The sequence below is a fragment of the Giraffa tippelskirchi genome, chromosome 7, assembly GCF_054371585.1.
Source record: "Giraffa tippelskirchi isolate mGirTip1 chromosome 7, T2T-mGirTip1v1.2.pri, whole genome shotgun sequence".
NCBI classification, from domain to species: domain Eukaryota; kingdom Metazoa; phylum Chordata; class Mammalia; order Artiodactyla; family Giraffidae; genus Giraffa; species Giraffa tippelskirchi.
Genome location: NC_137281.1, coordinates 45,050,847 through 45,071,448, shown reverse-complemented (window position 1 = coordinate 45,071,448; position 20,602 = coordinate 45,050,847). Strand labels below are relative to the sequence as shown.

The following is a 20,602-nucleotide window of genomic DNA, read 5'->3' as shown; positions in this document are numbered from 1 at the left end:
AAAATTGTAATATCTAATACTGATGTCCTTTTGAAGGTCCAGTTTAGGAAGAAAATTAGAACATGACAGAGTCTCTCTTCTTCTTCTGCTCTGCCTCTTATACATGATGATGACTTTAGTCATCATGCTCAGAAACAAGGAGCTCTGAGGCTTTCCAAACAATACTAGCCCTGACAAGCTCTCTCAGCCCAGGAGAATGAGCTTTGTTGCCAACACAGCTGGAAGCTACATTTTACATAAATTCTTTATTTCTATACTGATTATAATGAAGAAAACACAGAGAATAGGTTCATTTCAAAATGAGCTTTGGTAAAGCCCATTCTCTTCTGAATGCCCAAATCTTTACCTTTAATAACCTAATGTGAACTAAAAATCTGAAGACTGGAAATCAATACATTAAGATTAGAGATGTGTCCACAACTAGCAAGAGCATAGATACTGGCACATAACCTGAAGATGTCTAAATAAAGCAGGTGCAGCTGGCTTGAACTGACAGGAGGCCAAACATGCCCACAGATATTTTTTTCCTTGTAAGCAGGTGGCTAATATACATGGCTCCAAGCCAAACTACATAAAAAGTGAATTCTTGAAAAGTGTTTAGTACATAGACCATCCCAAACATTTCCTATGTATTCAAAGAAAGCATAGTTTGCCAAGGAAAAAGGAAAAATATGGCTTAACTATAAGAAAAATTTGTAGAAAACAAGCAGCTTAAAAAACTGATTTGCATCTAATGAAATTTTCAATATTTCTTATAGCAAAAGTATTGCATATCATCAAAATGTTTTAGCATTTCACATGACTGAAAAAAAATTGCTGCTTTTATTTTGGAAGAGGATGAGAAATTTCACAAAATGTCGAGTTATCTCAAGTTTCTGAAGAGGATGACAGTTTATTAATGAGGATAAAGTACTTCTGTTAAGGTAAATGTATTAAGGTCTAAGAAGTAAAAAAAGATTTTTCATTAATGTGACATTCTTAACAATCAACAAAGAACTGTGACATTTATCTTCCCATAGAGAGATGACTGTATAATTTGAAAATACAGTAGTCTGTCACTTGAAGACAGGCTGCAATTACTAGGTATACTTACAGCTATGAACCAATGATGAAGTGTTTCTCGACCTAGTATTTCCAGTGATTCAAAACTTTCAAAAAGTTCAACATAATACAGATTATGGGTTTAAGAGTTAAATATTTTTAGAATGCTGACTATAGGAAGATTTGAAGATTTGCTTCCTCTAGTTTCTTAGTATGAAAGGTGATACATCCTACACATAAGGGCTATAAAAATCAAGATGTCATTCTATCATTTTTTTACCCCAAAATAGAAAATATAATTAATCCTATTATAATAGGATTAATATAATTAATCCTATTATAATTAATATAATTATACTATATAATTAATACAGTAATCCTACTGTATTACTGGTTTCCTTTCAGGTGTTATCAATATTGAAAAATTCTCAATGTCATAAGCTATCATTCCCACATTAAAAAATTTTTTTTTTATCATTCCCACATTAATTCTCTGGCGGGACTATCAGATTCTGAACTGTTTCTCAACAAGCTACAGGAATAAAGTTGACATAAAAGAACAAAATAGATCTAGACATCACAAATAAAAAGATTAGCCTTGAAACTAGATATAGTGTTCGTCTACATAATTCTTTATTATAGTTATAGTGTTTCTTACAATATTCCCAGCATATAAAAGGCTAACAGATCATATAATTGCAGGATCAATAATGGGTTTCTTGGGACTTGCCTAATGGTCCAGTGATTAAGAATCCGCCTTGCAATGCAGGGGACGTGGGTTCAATCCCTGGTTGAGGAAGTAAAATCCCACATGCCACAGAGCAAGTAAGCCCACACTTCACAACTAGAGAGTCTGTGTGCTGCAACAAAAGATCCTGCATGCTGCAACTAAGACCACACACAGTCAAATAAATAAATAAATATTAAAAAAAGGAATGGGTTTTCTTTACGAGAAATCATTGCAATACATTCCAATTGCAGTACTTTTTCTCTCAGTAAACCAACAAAAATAGATTTAAATGCATTTTATTAAGTTAAAATGGAGGAGGAGTGTTGGTTGTCATACAGAAAGTAAGGTGCCACGTCTGAGCCTGAGAATTACACTCAAAGACAGACTAATGGGAGAAAAGCTGATAAGAACACAAGAGTCCTCCTAAGGAGAATGAAGACCTTACTTGGGTTCAAAATTGGGAAAGAGGTATGTCAAGGCTGTATATTGTCACCCTGCTTATTTAACTTATATGTAGAGTACATCATGTGAAATGCTGGGCTAGATGACTTACAAGCTGGATTGGTGGGAGAAATATCAACAACTTCACATATGCAGATGATACCACTCTAATGGCAGAAAGCAAAGAGGAACTAAAGAGCCTCTTGATGCAGGTGGAAGAGGAGAGTGAAAAGGCTGGTTTAAAACTTAACATTCAAAAAACAAAGATCAAGGCATCCGGACCCATCTCTTCACGGCAAACAGAAGGGGAAAAAGTGGAAACAGTGACAGATTTTATTTTCTTGGGCTCCAAAATCACTGCAGATGGTGACTTAAGCCATGAAATTAAAAGACACTTGTTCCCTGGACGAAAAGCTGTGACAAACCTATACAGAGTATTAAAAGGCAGAGACATCACTTTGCCAACAAGGGCAGTATAGTCAAAGCTATGGTTTTTCCAGTAGTCATGTATGGTGAGAGTTGGACCACAAAGATAGCTGAGCACCAAAGAAATGATGCTTTCAAACTGTGGTGCTGGAGAAGACTCTTGACAGTCCCTTGGACTGCAAGGAGATCCAACCAGTCAATCCTAAAGGAAATCAGTCCTGAATATTCATTGGAAGGAATGATGCTGAAGCTGCAATACTTTGGCTATGTGATGCTAAGAGCCAACTCATTGGAAAAGACCCTCATCCTGGGAAAGATTGAGGGCAGGAGGAGAAGGGGGCAACAGAGAATGATGTGGTTGGATGGCATCACTGACTCAATGCACATGAATGTGAACAAACTTAGGAGACAGTGAAGGACAGGAAAGCCCATCATGTTGCAGTCCATGGAATTGCAAAGAGTCAGTCATGACTTAGTGACTGAACAACAAGTTAAAATGAGGAAGTAAACTTATTTTTGGTTTTTCTCTTTTCTGATTCTTCAGATACTTTTCTAACCTCTGAAATTGTTTTCCGAGATTGTAACCTTACTTACATTAAAAAACAAGTAGATATACCTGCTTTGCTCCAGATCTTGCTAAGTAAATGATACTTTTCTGGCAGTTTTTGTCTTCACAGCCTGGCAGTAAGTGATCCATGTTTCCATCTCCATCTGCCAAAAGAAACTTAAAAAGTTCATTAACAGCCACAAAATGGTGCTCTTGTATAGCAGATTAAATTTCCTATCTGTTCAAACTCTACATCACTCTAGATAAACTGAGGAATGTGATGCATGGTTTTGTAGTTTATGTGATTCAATTAAAGAATTACTCTGGCCCTTGCTATCTGTTACCTGGACCATGACTGGTTTTAAACTGCTCACTTTTCTTTGGCTAAATATTTAGCCAACGTTGGAAAAACACCTTGTTTCAGGGTTTTAATATTAAAATTATCACTTAAAAAAATGTAGCTTGTGACTTAGACAATTATCATTGCTGCCACGGGAGGAAACTAAGCATGTCAATAGAAACCCATTATTATTTGACTTATTTTGGATGTCTTTACATATACTTTTAAGTGTCTTTTATACAGCATAAATTTCAAGAGTTATAAAGCTTTCTGCAATCTAGATTCTAAAAAGAACTAGTATATTTTTATCAATAAAAAGGCAAATGAAGGGAATACACATGTCATTTCCAACTGACTGATTTTTAAACAGCTACACAATGGTCTACAAAGACCTCCAGAGATGATGTTACTGAGGAACTTGGAGTCATTTCCTCTAGTGCTCCCTCCTATCTACTGTCCCTACCTGATGGAAGTTTACAAATTTTGATGTCGTCGAGTTAAATCTCTACAGGGACAGTCACACAATGGAGTAATCATGTAGCTTTTAAAATTAGGGCCTCATTTTGTATTTCTTTGGAATAAATACGGATTTATTTGCAATGGTTTAATGTATCATTAAATGTGTGCCAAGGTAGTAGTACCTTCACTTGGAAGGCTATATAAGGGTTAACAATAAAAGAAGTCCTTCTTTGTGTAGGTTTAAATATCAATATTAAGAGAGATATATAACTAAAACAAGTCTATCAAGTTTCCAATAATGTATTCAAAAGGAAAACAAGAAAATTTAGGTTGTGTGAGATGAAAATCTAGCCAATGGAAGCTGACCTCAGAAAGGAAAAGGCATATCATAGTGAAAAATGAGTTTCTTTGATTTAATTTCATGGTTTAATTACTTATGATTCTCATAGTAATACTCTATGTGATAACAAACCCTTACTTATACGAGTATAACATTAAATAAAAAAGTTGAATTAATAATGGAAGTACAGAAAATATCTTTGATATGGCATTAGTACATCTGAACTATTGTGAAAGTGGTTGAGAGAGAGATGCATCTCTAGGCAGGAATACCTGCAAAGGAGAAGGCTTTCCAAGGACATAAACTTATATCATAGTTAGAAAAAAAAAAGGAGCTCGCCAAGTAAGAAGTAAATGAAAAATATGATTTATAAACTGGGTCTAGTAATATCATAGGCTTCATTAAAAGCCAAATCATTTTATTGCAACTATTCTGGGACTAATCAGAAGAAGACAGTTAACAAGTCTCTGTCTTTCATTTTTACCCCAAAGGCAAAATACTCAGATTAGATTCTGATATACACATTTGTATTCTCCTAGTTTCTCTTTTTTCCAAGTAGTTTCCTATTTCGCACAAGTATTTTGGCCATGACTTGGCTGAAATTTAATACTGGCAAATAACCTCTGTTAAACATATAACTAACTCAAATCATTACATCATAAACATGCCTTTTTGTAAGAATTAACAGTAATATTTTATAGATATGGCCATAGAATCTAGAACTCTATCAAAGAAGGTGCTCCTTATGCTGACTCTTTAAGTGCTATTTTTTTATATTTATCACTTATCATTTCCTCAGCAACAGAAAAGGTTTCTGAGATTCCAACGTCAAGTCCTAAGGAAATTTTCTCTCCCTTAAAGGCAACAAACTTTTAAATCCCATGTTTCACTTTGTACATTTTTAAAAAAAACTTTTTTATTTGCAAATTATTTAAACGTAAACAATACAAGGAGTACAAGAAGTCCTGAACATGTTTTAACCAGATTGACCTGTTAACATTTCATGCCATTTTTCTGATCATTTGTGTGCTCAGTGAAATCATTTTTTTTTCTGAACCATAATTATATACATTATAACCTCTCATCCCTAAATACTTTAGTGTGCATTTCCTATGAATAGGGATAGGAGGCCAGGGGTGGCAGTGAGAGGAGCTACCCTGTGCCCGAGGCCGGGGGTGGCAGCCGAGAGGAGTTACCCCAGGTCCAAGGAGCGGCGGCTGCATGGGCACAGGAGGGCTGAGAGGAGTTACTTCACATTCAAGGTCAGGAGGGGCCGTCATGAGTAGATACCCCTTGTCGAAGGTAAGGAGCAACGGCTGCACTTTGATGGAGCAGCCGTGAAGAGATACCCCACGTCAAAGGTAAGAGAAACCCAAGTAAGATGGTAGGTGTTGTGAGAGGGCATCAAAGGACAGACACAATGAAACTATAATCACAGAAAACTAGCTAATCTGATCACACAGACCACCGCCTTGTCTATCTCAATGAAACTAAGCCATGCCGTGTGGGGCCACCCAAGACGGATGAGTCATGGTGGAGAGGTCTGACAGAATCTGGTCCACTGGAGAAGGGCATGGCAAACCACTTCAGTATTCTTGCCTTAAGAACCCCATGAACAATCTGAAAAGGCAAAAAGATAGAACACTGAAAGATGAACTCCCCAGGTCGGTAGGTGCCCAATATGCTACTGGAGATAAGTAGAGAAATAACTCCAGAAAGAAAGATGGGATGGAGCCAAAGCAAAAACAATACCCAGCTGTGGATGTGACTGGTGATAGAAGCAAAGTCCGATGTTGTAAAGAGCAATATTGCACAGGAACCTAGAATGTTAGGTCCATGAATCAAGGCAAATTGGAAGTGGTCAAACAGGAGATGGCAAGAGTGAACGTCGACATTCTAGGAATCAGTGAACTAAGATGGACTGGAATGGGTGAATTTAACTCAGATCGACCATTATATCTACTACTGTGGGCAAGAATCCCTTAGAAGAAATGGAGTAGCCATCATGGTCAACAGAAGAGTCCGAAATGCAGTACTTGGATGCAATCTCAAAAACAAGAGAATGATCTCTGTTCGTTTCCAAGGCAAACCATTCAATATCACGGTAATCCAAGTCTAGGCCCCGACCAGTAACGCCGAAGAAGCTGAACTTGAACGGTTCTATGAAGACCTACAAGGCCTTTTAGAACTAACACCCAAAAAAGATGTCCTTTTCATTATAGGGGACTGGAATGCAAAAGTAGGAAGTCAGGAAACACTTGGCGGAACAGGCAAATTTGGCCTTGGAGTACAGAATGAAGCAGGGCAAAGGCTAATAGAGTTTTGCCACGAGAATGCACCGATCATAGCAAACACCCTCTTCAAACAACACAAGAGAAGACTCTACACATGGACATCACCAGATGGTAAACACTGAAATCATACTGATTATATTCTTTGCAGCCAAAGATGGAGAAGCTCTATACAGTCAGCAAAAACAAGACCGGGAGCAGACTGTGGCTCAGATCATGAACTCCTTATTGCCAAATTCAGACTTAAATTGAAGAAAGTAGGGGAAACCACTAGACCATTCAGGTATGACCTTAATCAAATCCCTTAGGATTATACAGTAGAAGTGACAAATAGATTTAAGGGACTAGATCTGATAGACAGAGTGCCTGATGAACTATGGACAGAGGTTCGAGACATTGTACAGGAGACAGGGATCAAGACTATCCCCATGGAAAAGAAATGCAAAAAAGCAAAATGGCTGTCTGAGGAGGCCTTACGGAGAGCTGGGAAGAGAAGAGAAGCGAAACGCAGAGGAGAAAAGGAAAGATATTCCCATCTAAATGCAGAGTTCCAAAGAATAGCAAGGAGAGTTGAGAAAGCCTTCCTCAGCGATCAATGCAAAGAAATAGAGGAAAACAACAGAATGGGAAAGACTAGAGATCTCTTCAAGCAAATAAGAGATACAAAGGGAACATTTCATGCAAAGATGGGCTCAATAAAGGACAGAAATGGTATGGACCTAACAGAAGCAGAAGATATTAAGAAGAGGTGGCAAAAATACACAGAAGAACTGTACAAAAAAGATAGTCATGACGCAGATAATCACGATGGTGTGATCACTCTCCTAGAGCCAGACATCCTGGAATGTGAAGTCTAGTGGGCCTTAGAAAGCATCACTACGAACAAAGCTAGTGGAGGTGATGGAATTCCAGTTGAGCTATTTCAAATCCTGAAAGATGATGCTGTGAAAGTGCTGCACTCGATATGCCAGCAAATCTGGAAAACTCAGCAGTGGCCACAGGACTGGAAAAGGTCAGTTTTCATTCCAATCCCAAAGAAAGTCAATGCCAAAGAATGCTCAAACTACTGCACAATTGCACTCATCTCACACGCTAGTAAAGTAATGCTCAAAATTCTCCAAGCCAGGCTTCAGCAATACGTGAACCGTGAACTTCCAGATGTTCAAGCTGGTTTTATAAAAGGCAGAGGAACCAGACACCAAATTGCCAACATCTTCTGGATCATCGAAAAAGCAAGAGAGTTCCAGAAAAACATCTATTTCTGCTTTATTGACTATGCCAAAGCTTTTGATTGTGTGGATCACAGTAAATTGTGGAAAATTCCTGAAAAAGATGGGAATACCAGACCATCTGACCTGTCTCTTGAGAAACCTGTATGCAGGTCAGGAAGCAACAGTTAGAACTGGACATGGAACAACAGACTGGTTCCAAATAGGAAAAGGAGTACGTCAAGGCTGTATATTGTCACCCTGCTTATTGAACTTATATGCAGAGTACATCATGAGAAACGCTGGGCTGGAAGAAACACAGGCTGGAATCAAGATTGCCGGGAGAAATATCAGTAACCTCAGATATGCAGATGACACCACCCTTATGGCAGAAAGTGAAGAAGAACTAAAGAGCTTCTTGATGAAAGTGAAAGAGGAGAGTGAAAAAGTTGGCTTAAAGCTCAACGTTCAGAAAACTAAGATCATGGCATCTGGTCCCATCACTTCATGGCAAATAGATGGGGAAACAGTGGAAACAGTGTCAGACTTTATTTTTTGGGGCTCCAAAATCACTGCAGATTTTGACTGCAGCCATGAAATTAAAAGACGCTTACTCCTTAGAAGGAAGGTTATGACCAATCTAGATAGCGTATTTAAAAGCAGAGAAATTACTTTGCCAACAAAGGTCCGTCTAGTTAAGGCTATGGTTTTTCCAGTGGTCATGTATGGATGTGAGAGTTGGACGGTGAAGAAAGCTGAGTGCCGAAGAATTGATGCTTTTGAAGTGTGGTGTTGGAGAAGACTCTTGAGAGTCCCTTGGACTGCAAGGAGGTCCACCCAGTCCATCTTAAAGGAGATCAGTCCTGGGTGTTCATTGGAAGGACTGATGTTGAAGCTGAAACTGCAATACTTTGGCCAGCTGATGTGAAGAGTTGACTCATTGGAAAAGACCCTAATGCTGGGAAGGACTAGGGGCAGGAGGAGGAAGGGACGACAGAGGATGAGATGGTTGGATGGCCTCACCGACTTGATGGACATGGTTTGGGTAAGCTCCAGGAGTTGGTGATGGACAGGGAGGCCTGGCGTGCTGCGATTCATGGCGTTGCAAAGAGTCGGACATGACTGAGCGACTGAACTGAACTTAAACAACCACAGTACAACTATTAACTCACACAGTCTTATCTATTGTATTATATCTATATTCCAGTTTCATTCATTGACCTCATAATGTCATCTGTAGCATTTTTGACCTTGTAACATATGATCCAGAGTCTAGGAGTAGAATTGTATTTAGTTGTTATTTTTGCTGTGTTTTTCAGTTGCTAAGTCATTTCCAACTCCTTGCAACCCCATGGACTGCAGCATGCCAGGCTCCTCTGTCCTCCACTATCTCCCAGAGTTTGCTCATATTGATGTCCATGGACTCAGTGATGCTAACCATCTCATCCTCTGCTGCCCTCTTCTCCTTTCACCTGCAATTTTTCCCAGCATCAGGGTGTTTTCCATTGAGTCGGCTCTTCGCACCAGGTGGCCAAATGATTGGAGCTTCAGCTTTATCATCAGTTGTTCCAATGAATATTCAGTCCTTCCAGTATATTGGTTGGATCTCCTTGCAGTTATTTCTAGTCTCCTTTAACCTAGAATATTTTCATAGCCTGTGTCTTTTACAATCTATATATCTTTTTTGTTTTTAAACCTCAGACGACAGGAATTTCTTACTTTTTTAGTAAGTTATTATGCCTGAGGAAGAAAGTAGCTTCAGAAAAATGTTGCATATGAGTCAGAGGCACAAGGCTAGGAACTAGTAATATGCAAATTCTCTGAAAAATAATGTGACTATGAGGAAAATCATGCTGATAGAGGTACCACTCTGTGAACTTAGCATACATTTCTTAAAGAAGTCCCAGGGAGTATTAACTTCAGACAGTCTTCTCCTCAGGACTTCAGCATGTTACATATTTCAAGTTTCTTTGAGGGATAAATTACTTCTCAAAGGTTCAAGTGAAATTGTAACAGAAGTAATCACATTTTGATTCACTCATTTTATAAAATGTGACATAAAATTTGGCCTTTTGAATGTCAGGACTGCTGGAGACTAAAGTTCACACTAACCACACGTTAATTTCCATCTGATGTTAACCTTAACCAAATTTCAAACGAGATTCTTCTCTAAAACAGATAATTTTAATGAGATAGGTATGATTTCAAACTGACTTCCACAAAATTTTAATTTTAAAATCAAGAAAACACTAAAATAGTTTTCATCAAAATGGATTATAATGAATTTTGGTGTAATAATTTTTCTGGTTTTAATTAAACAGAGGACAAGAAAGTGAAAGTGAAGTCACTCAGTCATGTCTGACTCTTTGCAACCCCATGGACTGTAGCCTACCATGCTCCTCCATCTATGGGATTTTCCAGGCAAGCGTACTGGAGTGGGTTGCCATTTCCTTCTCCAGGGGATCTTCCCGACCCAGGAATCGAACCCAGGTCTCCCGCATTATAGGCAGATGCTTTACCACCCGAGCCACCAGGGAAGCAGAGGACAAAGCAGAGGACAAAGAAGATATATATGAGTAAGGGTCATATTAATGTTTCCTCTTAAACATTCATAACATTTTTTCAGTCTCTTGAAATTAACTGACCTGTGGTATCATTTACTCAAATTACAACTCACTGTTCTGGCCTCAGATTACCCATTAACACTGTAAACCACAGGTTCTTTAATACAGTATTCCCAAAGTATGGCTCCCAGTCCCACACCCTCAATATCACCTAGTAACTTACTAGAAATGTCTATTCTTATGCCCCTGTCCAGAACTAATGAATAAGAATCTCTGAGGGTGGGTCAAAGCATATGACCTCTGGTTGAACCATTGTTCTCAGGGATTTCTGCTAGTCTTCCACTAATACCAGGGGTTGCTACACATAGCCTATGTCTGTCTTGATCACATTCTCGATTAACAAAAAACTACTTTTGCTAATCACATTCCACTATTCATTTAGGACTCAGTCTGTATCTTGCTTCAAGCTCTTGAGACTGAATCAAAGTTGTCTTTTGCCCATTTGTGTACCTCTTGAAGTGAAGTGACCCGTACCCATATCATAAACTCCTTATTGCCAAATTCAGACTTAAGTTGAAGAAAGCAGGGAAAACTACTAGACCATTCAGGAATGACCTAAATCAAATCCCTTATGATTATACAGGGGAAGTGACAAACAGATTCAAGGGAAAAGATCTGATAGAGTGCCTGAAGAACTATGGATGGAGGTTCATGATATTGTACAGGAGGCAGTGATCAAGACCATCCCAAAGAAAAAGAAATGCAAAAAGGCAAAATGGTTGTCTGAGGAGGTCTTAAAAATAGCTATGAAAAGAAGAAAAGTGAAAGGCAAAGGAGAAAAGGAAAGATATATCATTTGAATGCAGAGTTCCAAAAAATAGCAAGGAGAGATAAGAAAGCCTCTCTCAGTAATTACTGCAAAGAAACAGAGGAAAACAATAGAATGGGAAAGACTAGAGATCTCTTCAGGAAAATCAGATATACCAAGGGAACATTTCATGCAAAGATGGGCACAATAAAGGACAAAATGGTATGGACCTAACAGAAGCAGAAGATATTAAGAAGAGGTGGCAAGAACACACAGATCTATACAAAAAAGATCTTCATGACCCAGATAATCACGATGGTGGGATCACTCACCTAGAGCCAGATATCCTAGAATGTGAAGTCAAGTGGGCCTTAGGAAGTATCACTACGAACAAAGTGAGTGGAGGTGATGGAATTCCAGTTGAGCTATTTCAAATCCTCAAAGATGGTGCTGAGAAAATGCTGCACTTAATATGCCAGCAAATTTGGAAGACTCAGTAGTGGCCACAGGACTGGAAAAGGTCAGTTCTCATTCCAATCCCAAAGAAAGGCAATGCCAAAGAATGCTCAAACTACTGCACAATTGCACTCATCTCATATGCTAGCAAAGTAATACTCAAAATTCTCCAAGTCAGGCTTCAACAGTACATGAACCGTGAACTTCCATATGTTCAAGCTGGTTTTAGAAAAGGCAGAGAACCCAGAGATCAAATTCCCAATATCTGCTGGATCATCGAAAAAGCAAGAGAGTTCCAGAAAAACATCTATTTCTGCTTTATTGTCTATGCCAAAGCCTTTGACTGTGTGGATCACAACAAACTGTGGAAAATTCTTCAAGAGATGAGAACCAGACTACCTGACCTGCTTCCTGAGAAATTTGTATGCAAGTCAAGAAGCAACAGTTAGAACTGGACATGAAACAACAGACTGGTTCCAAATCGGGAAAGTAGTATGTCAAGGCTGTATATTGTCACCCTGCTTATTTATTTGCAGAGTACATCATGAGAAATGCTGGACTGGATGAAGCAGAACCTGCAATCAAGATTGCTGCGAGAAATATCAATAACCTCAGCTATGCAGATGACACCACCCTTATGGCAGAAAGTGAAGAAGAACTAAAGAGCTTCTTGATGAAAGTGAAAGAGGAGAGTGAAAAAGTTGGCTTAAAACTCAACATTCAGAAAACTAAGATCATGGCATCCAGTCCCGTCACTTCATGGCAAATAGATGGGGAAACAGTGGAAACAGTGTCAGACTTTATTTTTTTTGGGCTCCAAAATCACTGCAGATTTTGACTGCAGCCATGAAATTAAAAGATGCTTGCTTCTTGGAAGAAATATTATGACCAACCTAGACAGCATATTAAAAAGCAGAGACTTTACTTTTCCAACTTAGGTCTGTCTAGTCAAAGCTATGGTTTTTCCAGTAGTCATGTATGGATGTGAGATTTGGAGTATAAAGAAACCTGAGCACCGAAAAATTGATGCTTTTGAACTGTGGTGTTGGAGAAGACTACTGAGAATCCCGTGGACAGCAAAGAGATTCAACCAGTCCATCCAGAGGAAGTCAGTTCTGAATACTCATTGGAAACACTGATGCTGAAGCTGAAATTCCAATACTTTGGCCATCTGATGTGAAGAACTGACTCATTTGAAAAGACCCGGATGCTGGGAAAGATTGAAGGCAGGAGAAGGGGATGACAGAGAATGAGATGGTTAGATGGCATCACCGACTCAATGGACACGAGGTTGAGTAAACCCAGGGAGTTGGTGATGGTCAGGGAGGCCTGACGTGCTGCAGTCCATGGAGTCGCAAAGAGTTGGACACGACTGAACGACTGAACTGAACTGACTGAAGTGAAGTGAAAGTCTCTCAGTTGTGTTCGACTCTTTGTAACCCAATGGACTGCAGCCTGCTAGGCTGCTCTGTCCTTTGAAATCTCCAGGCAAGTATACTGGAGTGGGTAGCCATTCCCATCTCCACAGGATCTTCCCCACCCAGGGACTGAACCCAGGTCTCTGGCATTGCATGGGGATTCTTTACTGTCTGAGCTACCAGGGGAGCTGTGTATCTCTTGGGCAGGTCAAATCATGACTACAGTGAAACAATTACTACTATACACAAAATAACTGCTTTTGGTGAATGTCTTGGCACTTTGTGAGAGTATATGGAGATTTTAATGTTATGGTAAGAAGGCAGAACCAAGATTAGTTAGAATTAGATTTTAAATCTGGCTTAACTCCTAAATAGTAATTAGACATACACTTTTGGGGAAAAAACTGAAAAATATTTTAAAATATTAGGATTGACAGGGAACAGGTACAGCTGTTTCTGTATTTTTTTTAGGATTGTGACATGTAGTCAGGTTCTCAGAAATTCTTCCATCTCTTGGCCCCAGCTTCCCTCTACAATGGCAATCACCAAAGCAGTTTATCTTGTGTATTCTTTACCACATAGGCTGTGTATATTCATATACCATTAATATAAATAATTTTGTACAAACAGTAGTGTACACTACATACTTTCTGGTACCTTGAATTTTTTAAATATTTATTTGACTGCGCTGGGTCTTTGTTGCCGTGTGTGAGTTTTCTCTAGTTACAGAGAGTTTTGGCTACTCTGTAGCTGCAGTGAGCAGGCTTCTCATTGCTATGACTTCTCTTGTTGAGGAGCACAGGCTCTAGGGTGCACGGGGTCAACAGTTGTGGCATATGGGCTTAGCTGCCCAACAGCATGTGGAATCTTTGGACCAGGGATCGAATCTGTGTCCCCAGCATTGGTAGGTAGATTCTCTACCATTGGATCAGCAGGGAAGTCCTGAATTTTATGTTTGAGAACATTACACAGTGATAAATTTATATCTGCCTCATATATAATATAGTATTGCATTTTATGGATATATCTCAGTATAGCTAATTCTCTTGTTGTAGATTCAGTTGCTAAGTCATGTTGGACTCCTTGCAATCCCATGGACTGCAGCATGGCAGGCTTCCCTGTCCTTCAGGAGTTCACTCAATTTTATGTCCATTGAGTCAGTGGTGCCACTGATGTGTTTTCAATCTTTTGGTAATCAAAATAATCCAACAATGAATAACTTTGCACATATAATGTCTCATCTTTGAGAGATTATAGTTAAATTCCTAAATGGAAATTACTGACTCATAGATTATATATGATTAAAGTTTTTATTTTAGTCTCCATAGAGGAGTAGTTCTCAAACTAGTTAAAGAACCCTTTATATTCTTAAAGAGTGGGTAACCCCAATAAGCTTTGTTAAGATGGGTTATATGTATGAGTATTTCTATGAGTATACTTGACACTAAGACTAAAAATAATTAAATATCTAAGTGAAAATAAAAACCATAAATATATTAAATGTAAAGATTACTAACATTTTCAGGAAAAATAACTTTTCTGAAATAAAAACATTTTGCAATAAGAATGTTATTATCTGGCCTGGTATATAGAAAAGCTTGATTTTCATACTACTTCTATATTCAATCTATTGTTTTGGTTGACAAATATGAAAATATGTAGGGGGGACTTTCAAGATGGTGAAGGAATAGGACATAGAGAACACCTTCTTTCCCACAAATAAATTAAAAAAATCACTTGCGTGTAGAACAACTCCACACAGAACATCTAAACATCTTCAGACCTCCAGAAAGGCAAACTAATCTCACTGGAGTGAGGTAGAGCAAAAGATAAGAGACTAAAAGGGAGACAAAGGATTTCAGGATAGAGAAATCCCCTGCACCCTGGGGAAGGGGGTTGTGAAGGGGGGGGTGGGGGGGGTGGTTTCTGCCATTAGGAAACTCCCTCACAGGCGGGATCAGACGGGAGCTTCGGAACCTCAGAGGGGAGTGCATCATAGTGAGACAGGTGCTCTGAAGGCAAAATAGAGAAAATTCACCACAGAGTTTGTGCCAAGTGGCACTTCCCTGACGAGAAGTGGCTCACATGCTCGTGTCTTCCTGCAGTGAGTGGTGGATTGGTGCAGAGGCCCTAGGCTTCAGGGGTTGGGCCTCAAGAAGAGGGCTGGGGCTGACTGCCATGAAGATACTCTGAGGGGGCTGGAGCAACACAGCAAAGGCAGGCCAGGAAAACTCTGGGTCTGCCAGAGAAACAAAGGATCATTCCTGCAGGAAGGCTCAAATGCTGTACTTTGCTTCTATGTGCTCACAGAACAAGGGACCATGCCCAAGCAGATGCCAAAGGGGGGTGACCCAGCTGCAGTCTACAGCCCCAGAAGCAGAGAAGGAGGTGTGGGAAGGCAGGGGCCCACTATGATCTCAGTCCCAGAGACTACAACTACCACCAAGCTGTTAGTGGATGTGGGTCACCATACATATCTTCGTGGGAGCCCGAGCAGCTTGGCTTTGCCAGGGGCCCCACAACTTGAGACCAACTCCCCTGGGAAAGTGCACGACCCACCCCAAACTGAGGTGACACCCCATGTGGCCTAGTTGCACCTAACACTCCCTACACACTCTAATGGTGTCTGCCTAACCCCTCCCTCACCCCAGCACAACTGAAGAATTGAGCCCAAATAAGCAGCTACTTTTGCCCAGTTGTGTTTAGGCAGTGAACAGATGTGGGAGAGAGACTTAAAATCAAAGGTAGGCCCAAACCCAAAGTGGAACACCAGGGGCTGTGTGAACAAAGGAAGGAAGGGAAAAACAAACCCAGAAGTTACAGCTGTAGCAGTTAAAATTTTAGCATTTAGACTGCGACCGTGCTTTAGGGGCAACTCTAGACTCTGAGAGCAAGTACAAGCTGGAGGAAGACAAGAGCGGAGTCTGAGCAGACCACCACACTGACTACAACAGGGCCAGAGACCTTCCTAAATATACTGGAAGACTTTCTGAGTAGGCAAATCTACTACAGCAGGAAAACGGACAAATTACTTGGACATTCCTCTCACTACCACTTTTTCTATATTCCTCCCTCTTTTTGCCCCCATTTTATTTTTTCTCATACTGTCCTGAAGTGGTTCTTTATTATTCCTTTAAGTTTTATATTTGATAACATACCATTCCCTCTTTTAAAAAGGACAAAAACCTTATTTTTAAAATAAATTCTGTGGTTTTGATTTGTTTGTGATTTTTGTTTCAGATGTTTTATTTTTGAGCTTGTATTTTCAAGACTGTAAATTATTTCTTTGAAGTTTTTGATTTTTTTTATCTTTTGTCTTTGCAGTTTTGAGAGTCTATTAAATTTTAGTATAAATTTTCATTTAGGGGTTCAATTATTGGCTTAATTTCTCTCTTCTCTCTTCTTTTTATCATTATTTTGTTTGTTTTTCTCCTTTTCCCCTCTTTCATTCTCTTTACAAATGTGTGAATCTCTCTGGGTGATCTTGGCTGTTGAGTTATTTCACCATGAGTCTAAGGGTTTTGTCTTCTGTGTTATGTGGCCTGTGAAATATTGATGCTAAAGTAAGGGGTTGGGCCTGAACCCCAGTGGTGGGAGACTTGACTTCAGGACTTTGGACCTCTAGAGAACTCCCAAACCCATAGAACATTAATATGTGAGAGCCCTCCCAAAGGCCTCCATCTCAAAACTAAGACCAAGTTCTACCCAAAAGCCAGGAAGCTCCAATGCTGAATGCACCATGCCACTCCTTCAGCAAAATAGGAGCACAAACCTTCACATTAGCAGACAGGGTGCCCAAAGCCACACTGAAGCCATAGACATCTGAAAACACACTACTGGAAAAGCCACTGCTCTTCAGAGAGACAAGATATAGCTCTATCCACCAGAACAGGGCACAAATCCCCCCAGCCAGGGAACCTTCGTAAGATATTGGTCTAACCTCACCAAGGGGAGGCAGGCTCCACAATTAAGAGAAATTACAACCTTCCAGCCTGTAGAAAGGAGACCCCAAACACAGTAAACTAAACAAAATGGAAAGAGAGAGAAACATCCAGCAGATAAAGCAACATGGTAAAAAACCACAAGACTAAACAAATGATGATAAAATAGGCAATCTACCTGGAAAAGAATTCAGAGTAGTGATAGTTAAGATGATTCAAAATCTTGAAAATAAAATGGAGGCATGGATAAACAAACCAGAGGCATGGATCAAGAAGATGCAACAAATGTTTAATAAGGACTTTGAAGAATTAAAGAATAAACAATCAACAATGGACAATGCCATTAACTGAGATTAAAAATACACTGGAGGGAATCAACAGTAGAGTAACTGAGGCAGAAGAATGGATAAGTGAGCTGGAAGACAGAATGGTGAAATAACTGATATAGAACACAATGAAGAAAAAAAGAACAAAAAGTAATGAGGACAACCTCAGAGACCTATGGGAAAACATTAAACACAGCAACATTTGAATCATAGAGGTCTTAGAAGAAGAACACAAAGGGAGAAGGCTTGAAAAATATTTGAGGAGATTATAGTTGAAAACTTCCCTAACATGCGAAAGAAAATACAAACCTAAGTCGAAGAATCCTAGAGTCCCATACAAGATAAACATGCCAAGACACATAGTAATCAAGCTAAGAAAAATTAAACACAAAGTTCAGTTCAGTGGCTCAGTCATGTCCGACTCTTTGCTACCCCATGAATTGCAGCACGTCAGGCCTCCCTGTCCATCACCAACTCCCGGAGTCTACCCAAACCCATGTCCATCGAGTAGGTGATGCCATCCAACCATCTAATCCTCTGTCATCCCCTTCTCCTCCCGCCCCCAATCCTACCCAGCATTAGGGTCTTTTCCAATGAGTCAACCCTTCGCATGAGGTGGCCAAAGTATTGGAGCTTCAGCTTCAACATCAGACCTTCCAATGAACACCCAGGATTGATCTCTTTTAGGATGGATTGATTGGATCTCCTTGCAGTCCAAGGGACTCTCAAGAGTTTTCTCCAACACCACACTTCAAAAGCATCAATTCTTCGGCGCTCAGCTTTCTTCACCATCCAACTCTCACATCCATACATGACCACTGGAAAAACCATAGCCTTGACTAGACGGACTTTTGTTGGCAAAGTAATGTCTCTGCTTTTAAATATGCTATCTAGGTTGGCCATAACCTTCCTTCCAAGGAGTAAGCGTCTTTTAATTTCATGGCTGCAATCACCATCAGCAGTGATTTTGGGACCCCAAAAATAAAGTCTGACACTGTTTCCACTGTTTCCCCATCTATTTCCCATGAAGTGATGGAACCAGATGCCATGATCTTAGTTTTCTGAATGTTGAGCTTTAAGCCAACTTTTTCACTCTCCTCCTTCACCTTCATCAAGAGGCTCTTCAGTTCTTCTTCACTTTCTGCCATAAGGGTGGTGTCATCCGCATATCTGAGGTTATTGATATTTCTCCCAGGAATCTTGATTCCAGCTTGTGTTTCTTCCAGCCCAGCGATTCTCATGATGTACTCTGCATATAAGTTCAATAAGCAGGGTGGACAATATACAGCCTTGACGTACTCCTTTTCCTATTTGGAACCAGTCTGTTGTTCCATGTCCAGTTCTAACTGTTGCTTCCTGACCTGCATACAGGTTTCTCAAGAGACAGGTCAGATGGTCTGGTATTCCCATCTCTTTCAGAATTGTCCACGGTTTATTGTGATCCACACAGTCAAAGGCTTTGGCATAGTCAATAAAGCAGAAATAGATGTTTTTCTGGAACTCTCTTGCTTTTTCGATGATCCAGCGGATATTGGCAATTTGATCTCTGGTTCCTCTGCCTTTTCTAAAACCAGCTTGAACATCTGGAAGTTCACGGTTCACGTATTGCTGAAGCCTGGCTTGGAGAATTTTGAGCATTACTTTACTAGCATGTGAGATGAGTGCAATTGTGCGGTAGTTTGAACATTCTTTGGCATTGCCTTTCTTTGGGATTGGAACGAAGACTGACCTCTTCCAGTCCTGTGGCCACTGCTGAGTTTTCCAAATTTGCTGGCATATCGAGTGCAGCACTTTCACCGCATCACCTTTGAGGATTTGAGATAGTTCAACTGGAATTCCATCACCTCCACTAGCTTTGTTCATAGTGATGCTTTCTAAGCCCACTAGACTTCACATTCCAGGATGTCTGGCTCTAGGTGAGTGATCACACCATCGTGATTATCTGGGTCATGAAGATCTTTTTTGTACAGTTCTTTGGTGTATTCTTGCCACCTCTTCTTAATATCTTGTGCTTCTGTTAGGTCCACGCCATTTCTGTCCTTTATCGAGCCCATATTTGCATGAAATGTTCCTTTGGTATCTCTAATTTTCTTGAAGAGAACTCTAGTCTTTCCCAATCTGTTGTTTTCCTTTATTTCTTTGCACTGATCACTGAGGAAGGCTTTCTTATCTCTCCTTGCTATTCTTTGGAACTCTGCGTTCAGATGGGAATATCTTTCCTTTTCTCCTTTGCTTTTCGCTTCTCTTCTCTTCCCAGCTATCTGTAAGGCCTCCTCAGACAGCCATTTTGCTTTCTTCATTTCTTTTCCATGGGGATTTTCTTGATCCCTGTCTCCTGTACAATGTCACGAACCTCTGTCCATAGTTCATCAGGCACTCTGTCTATCAGGTCTAGACCCTTAAATCTATTTGTCACTTCCACGGTATACTCATAAGGGATTTGATCTAGGTCATACCTGAATGGTCTAGTGGTTTTCCCTACGTTCTTCAATTTAAGTCTGAATTTGGCAATAAGCAGTTCATGATCCGAGCCACAGTCTGCTCCCAGTCTTGTTTTTGCTGATTGTATAGAGCTTCTCCATCTTTGGCTGCAAAGAATATAATCAATCTGATTTCGGTGCTGACCATCTGGTGATGTCCACGTGTAGAGTCTTCTCTTGTGTTGTTGGAATAGGGTGTTTGCTATTACCAGTGCATTCTTGTGGCAAAACTCTATTAGCCTTTGCCCTGCTTCATTCTGTACTCCAAGGCCAAACTTGTCTGTTATGCCAGGTGTTCTTGACTTCCTACTTTTGCATTCCAGTCCCCTATAATGAAAAGCACATCTTTTTTGGGTGTTAGTTCTAAAAGGTCTTGTAGGTCTTCATAGAATCGTTCAACTTCAGCTTCTTCGGCATTACTGGTTGGGGCATAGACTTGGATTACTGTGATATTGAATGGTTTGCCTTGGAAACGAACAGAGATCATGCTATCGTTTTTGAGATTGCATCCAAGTACTGCATTTCGGACTCTTTTGTTGACCATGATGGCTACTCCATTTCTTCTAAGGGATTCTTGCCCACAGTAGTAGATATAATGGTCATCTGAGTTAAATTCACCCATTCCGGTCCATCTTAGTTCGCTGATTCCTAGAATGTCGACGTTCACTCTTGCCATCTCCTGTTTGACCACTTCCAATTTGCCTTGATTCATGGACCTAACGTTCCAGGTTCCTATGCAATATTGCTCTTTACAGCATCGGACTTTGCGTCTGTCACCAGCCACAT

General features: G+C 39.9%; 2 protein-coding genes across 15 annotated transcripts in view; one reads left to right on the top strand and one right to left on the bottom strand.

The window, feature by feature from the left end:
- Positions 1–20,602, bottom strand: part of ITFG1 (integrin alpha FG-GAP repeat containing 1) — a 276,724-nt gene that overhangs the window by 112,929 nt on the left and 143,193 nt on the right. For all 6 annotated transcript variants that reach the window (XM_081507946.1, XM_081507945.1, XM_081507947.1 and 3 more), the window contains one exon: positions 3,255–3,349. In XM_081507946.1, the coding sequence (XP_081364072.1) occupies positions 3,255–3,349 (95 nt within the window). The remainder of the gene's footprint in view (positions 1–3,254; positions 3,350–20,602) is intronic.
- The window catches only part of LOC145513005 (uncharacterized), a 166,598-nt gene that overhangs the window by 128,258 nt on the left and 17,738 nt on the right, over positions 1–20,602 (top strand). For 4 of the 9 annotated variants that reach the window (XR_014059008.1, XR_014059007.1, XR_014059028.1 and 1 more), the window contains one exon: positions 759–923. The gene's annotated coding sequence lies outside the window, so the exon portion shown is untranslated. Of the gene's footprint in view, positions 1–758; positions 1,084–3,895; positions 4,127–5,444; positions 9,351–10,144; positions 10,400–11,030; positions 11,314–20,602 lie in introns of those variants that run through there. The other 5 variants (XR_014059025.1, XR_014059010.1, XR_014059029.1 and 2 more) reach the window with 5 other exon arrangements.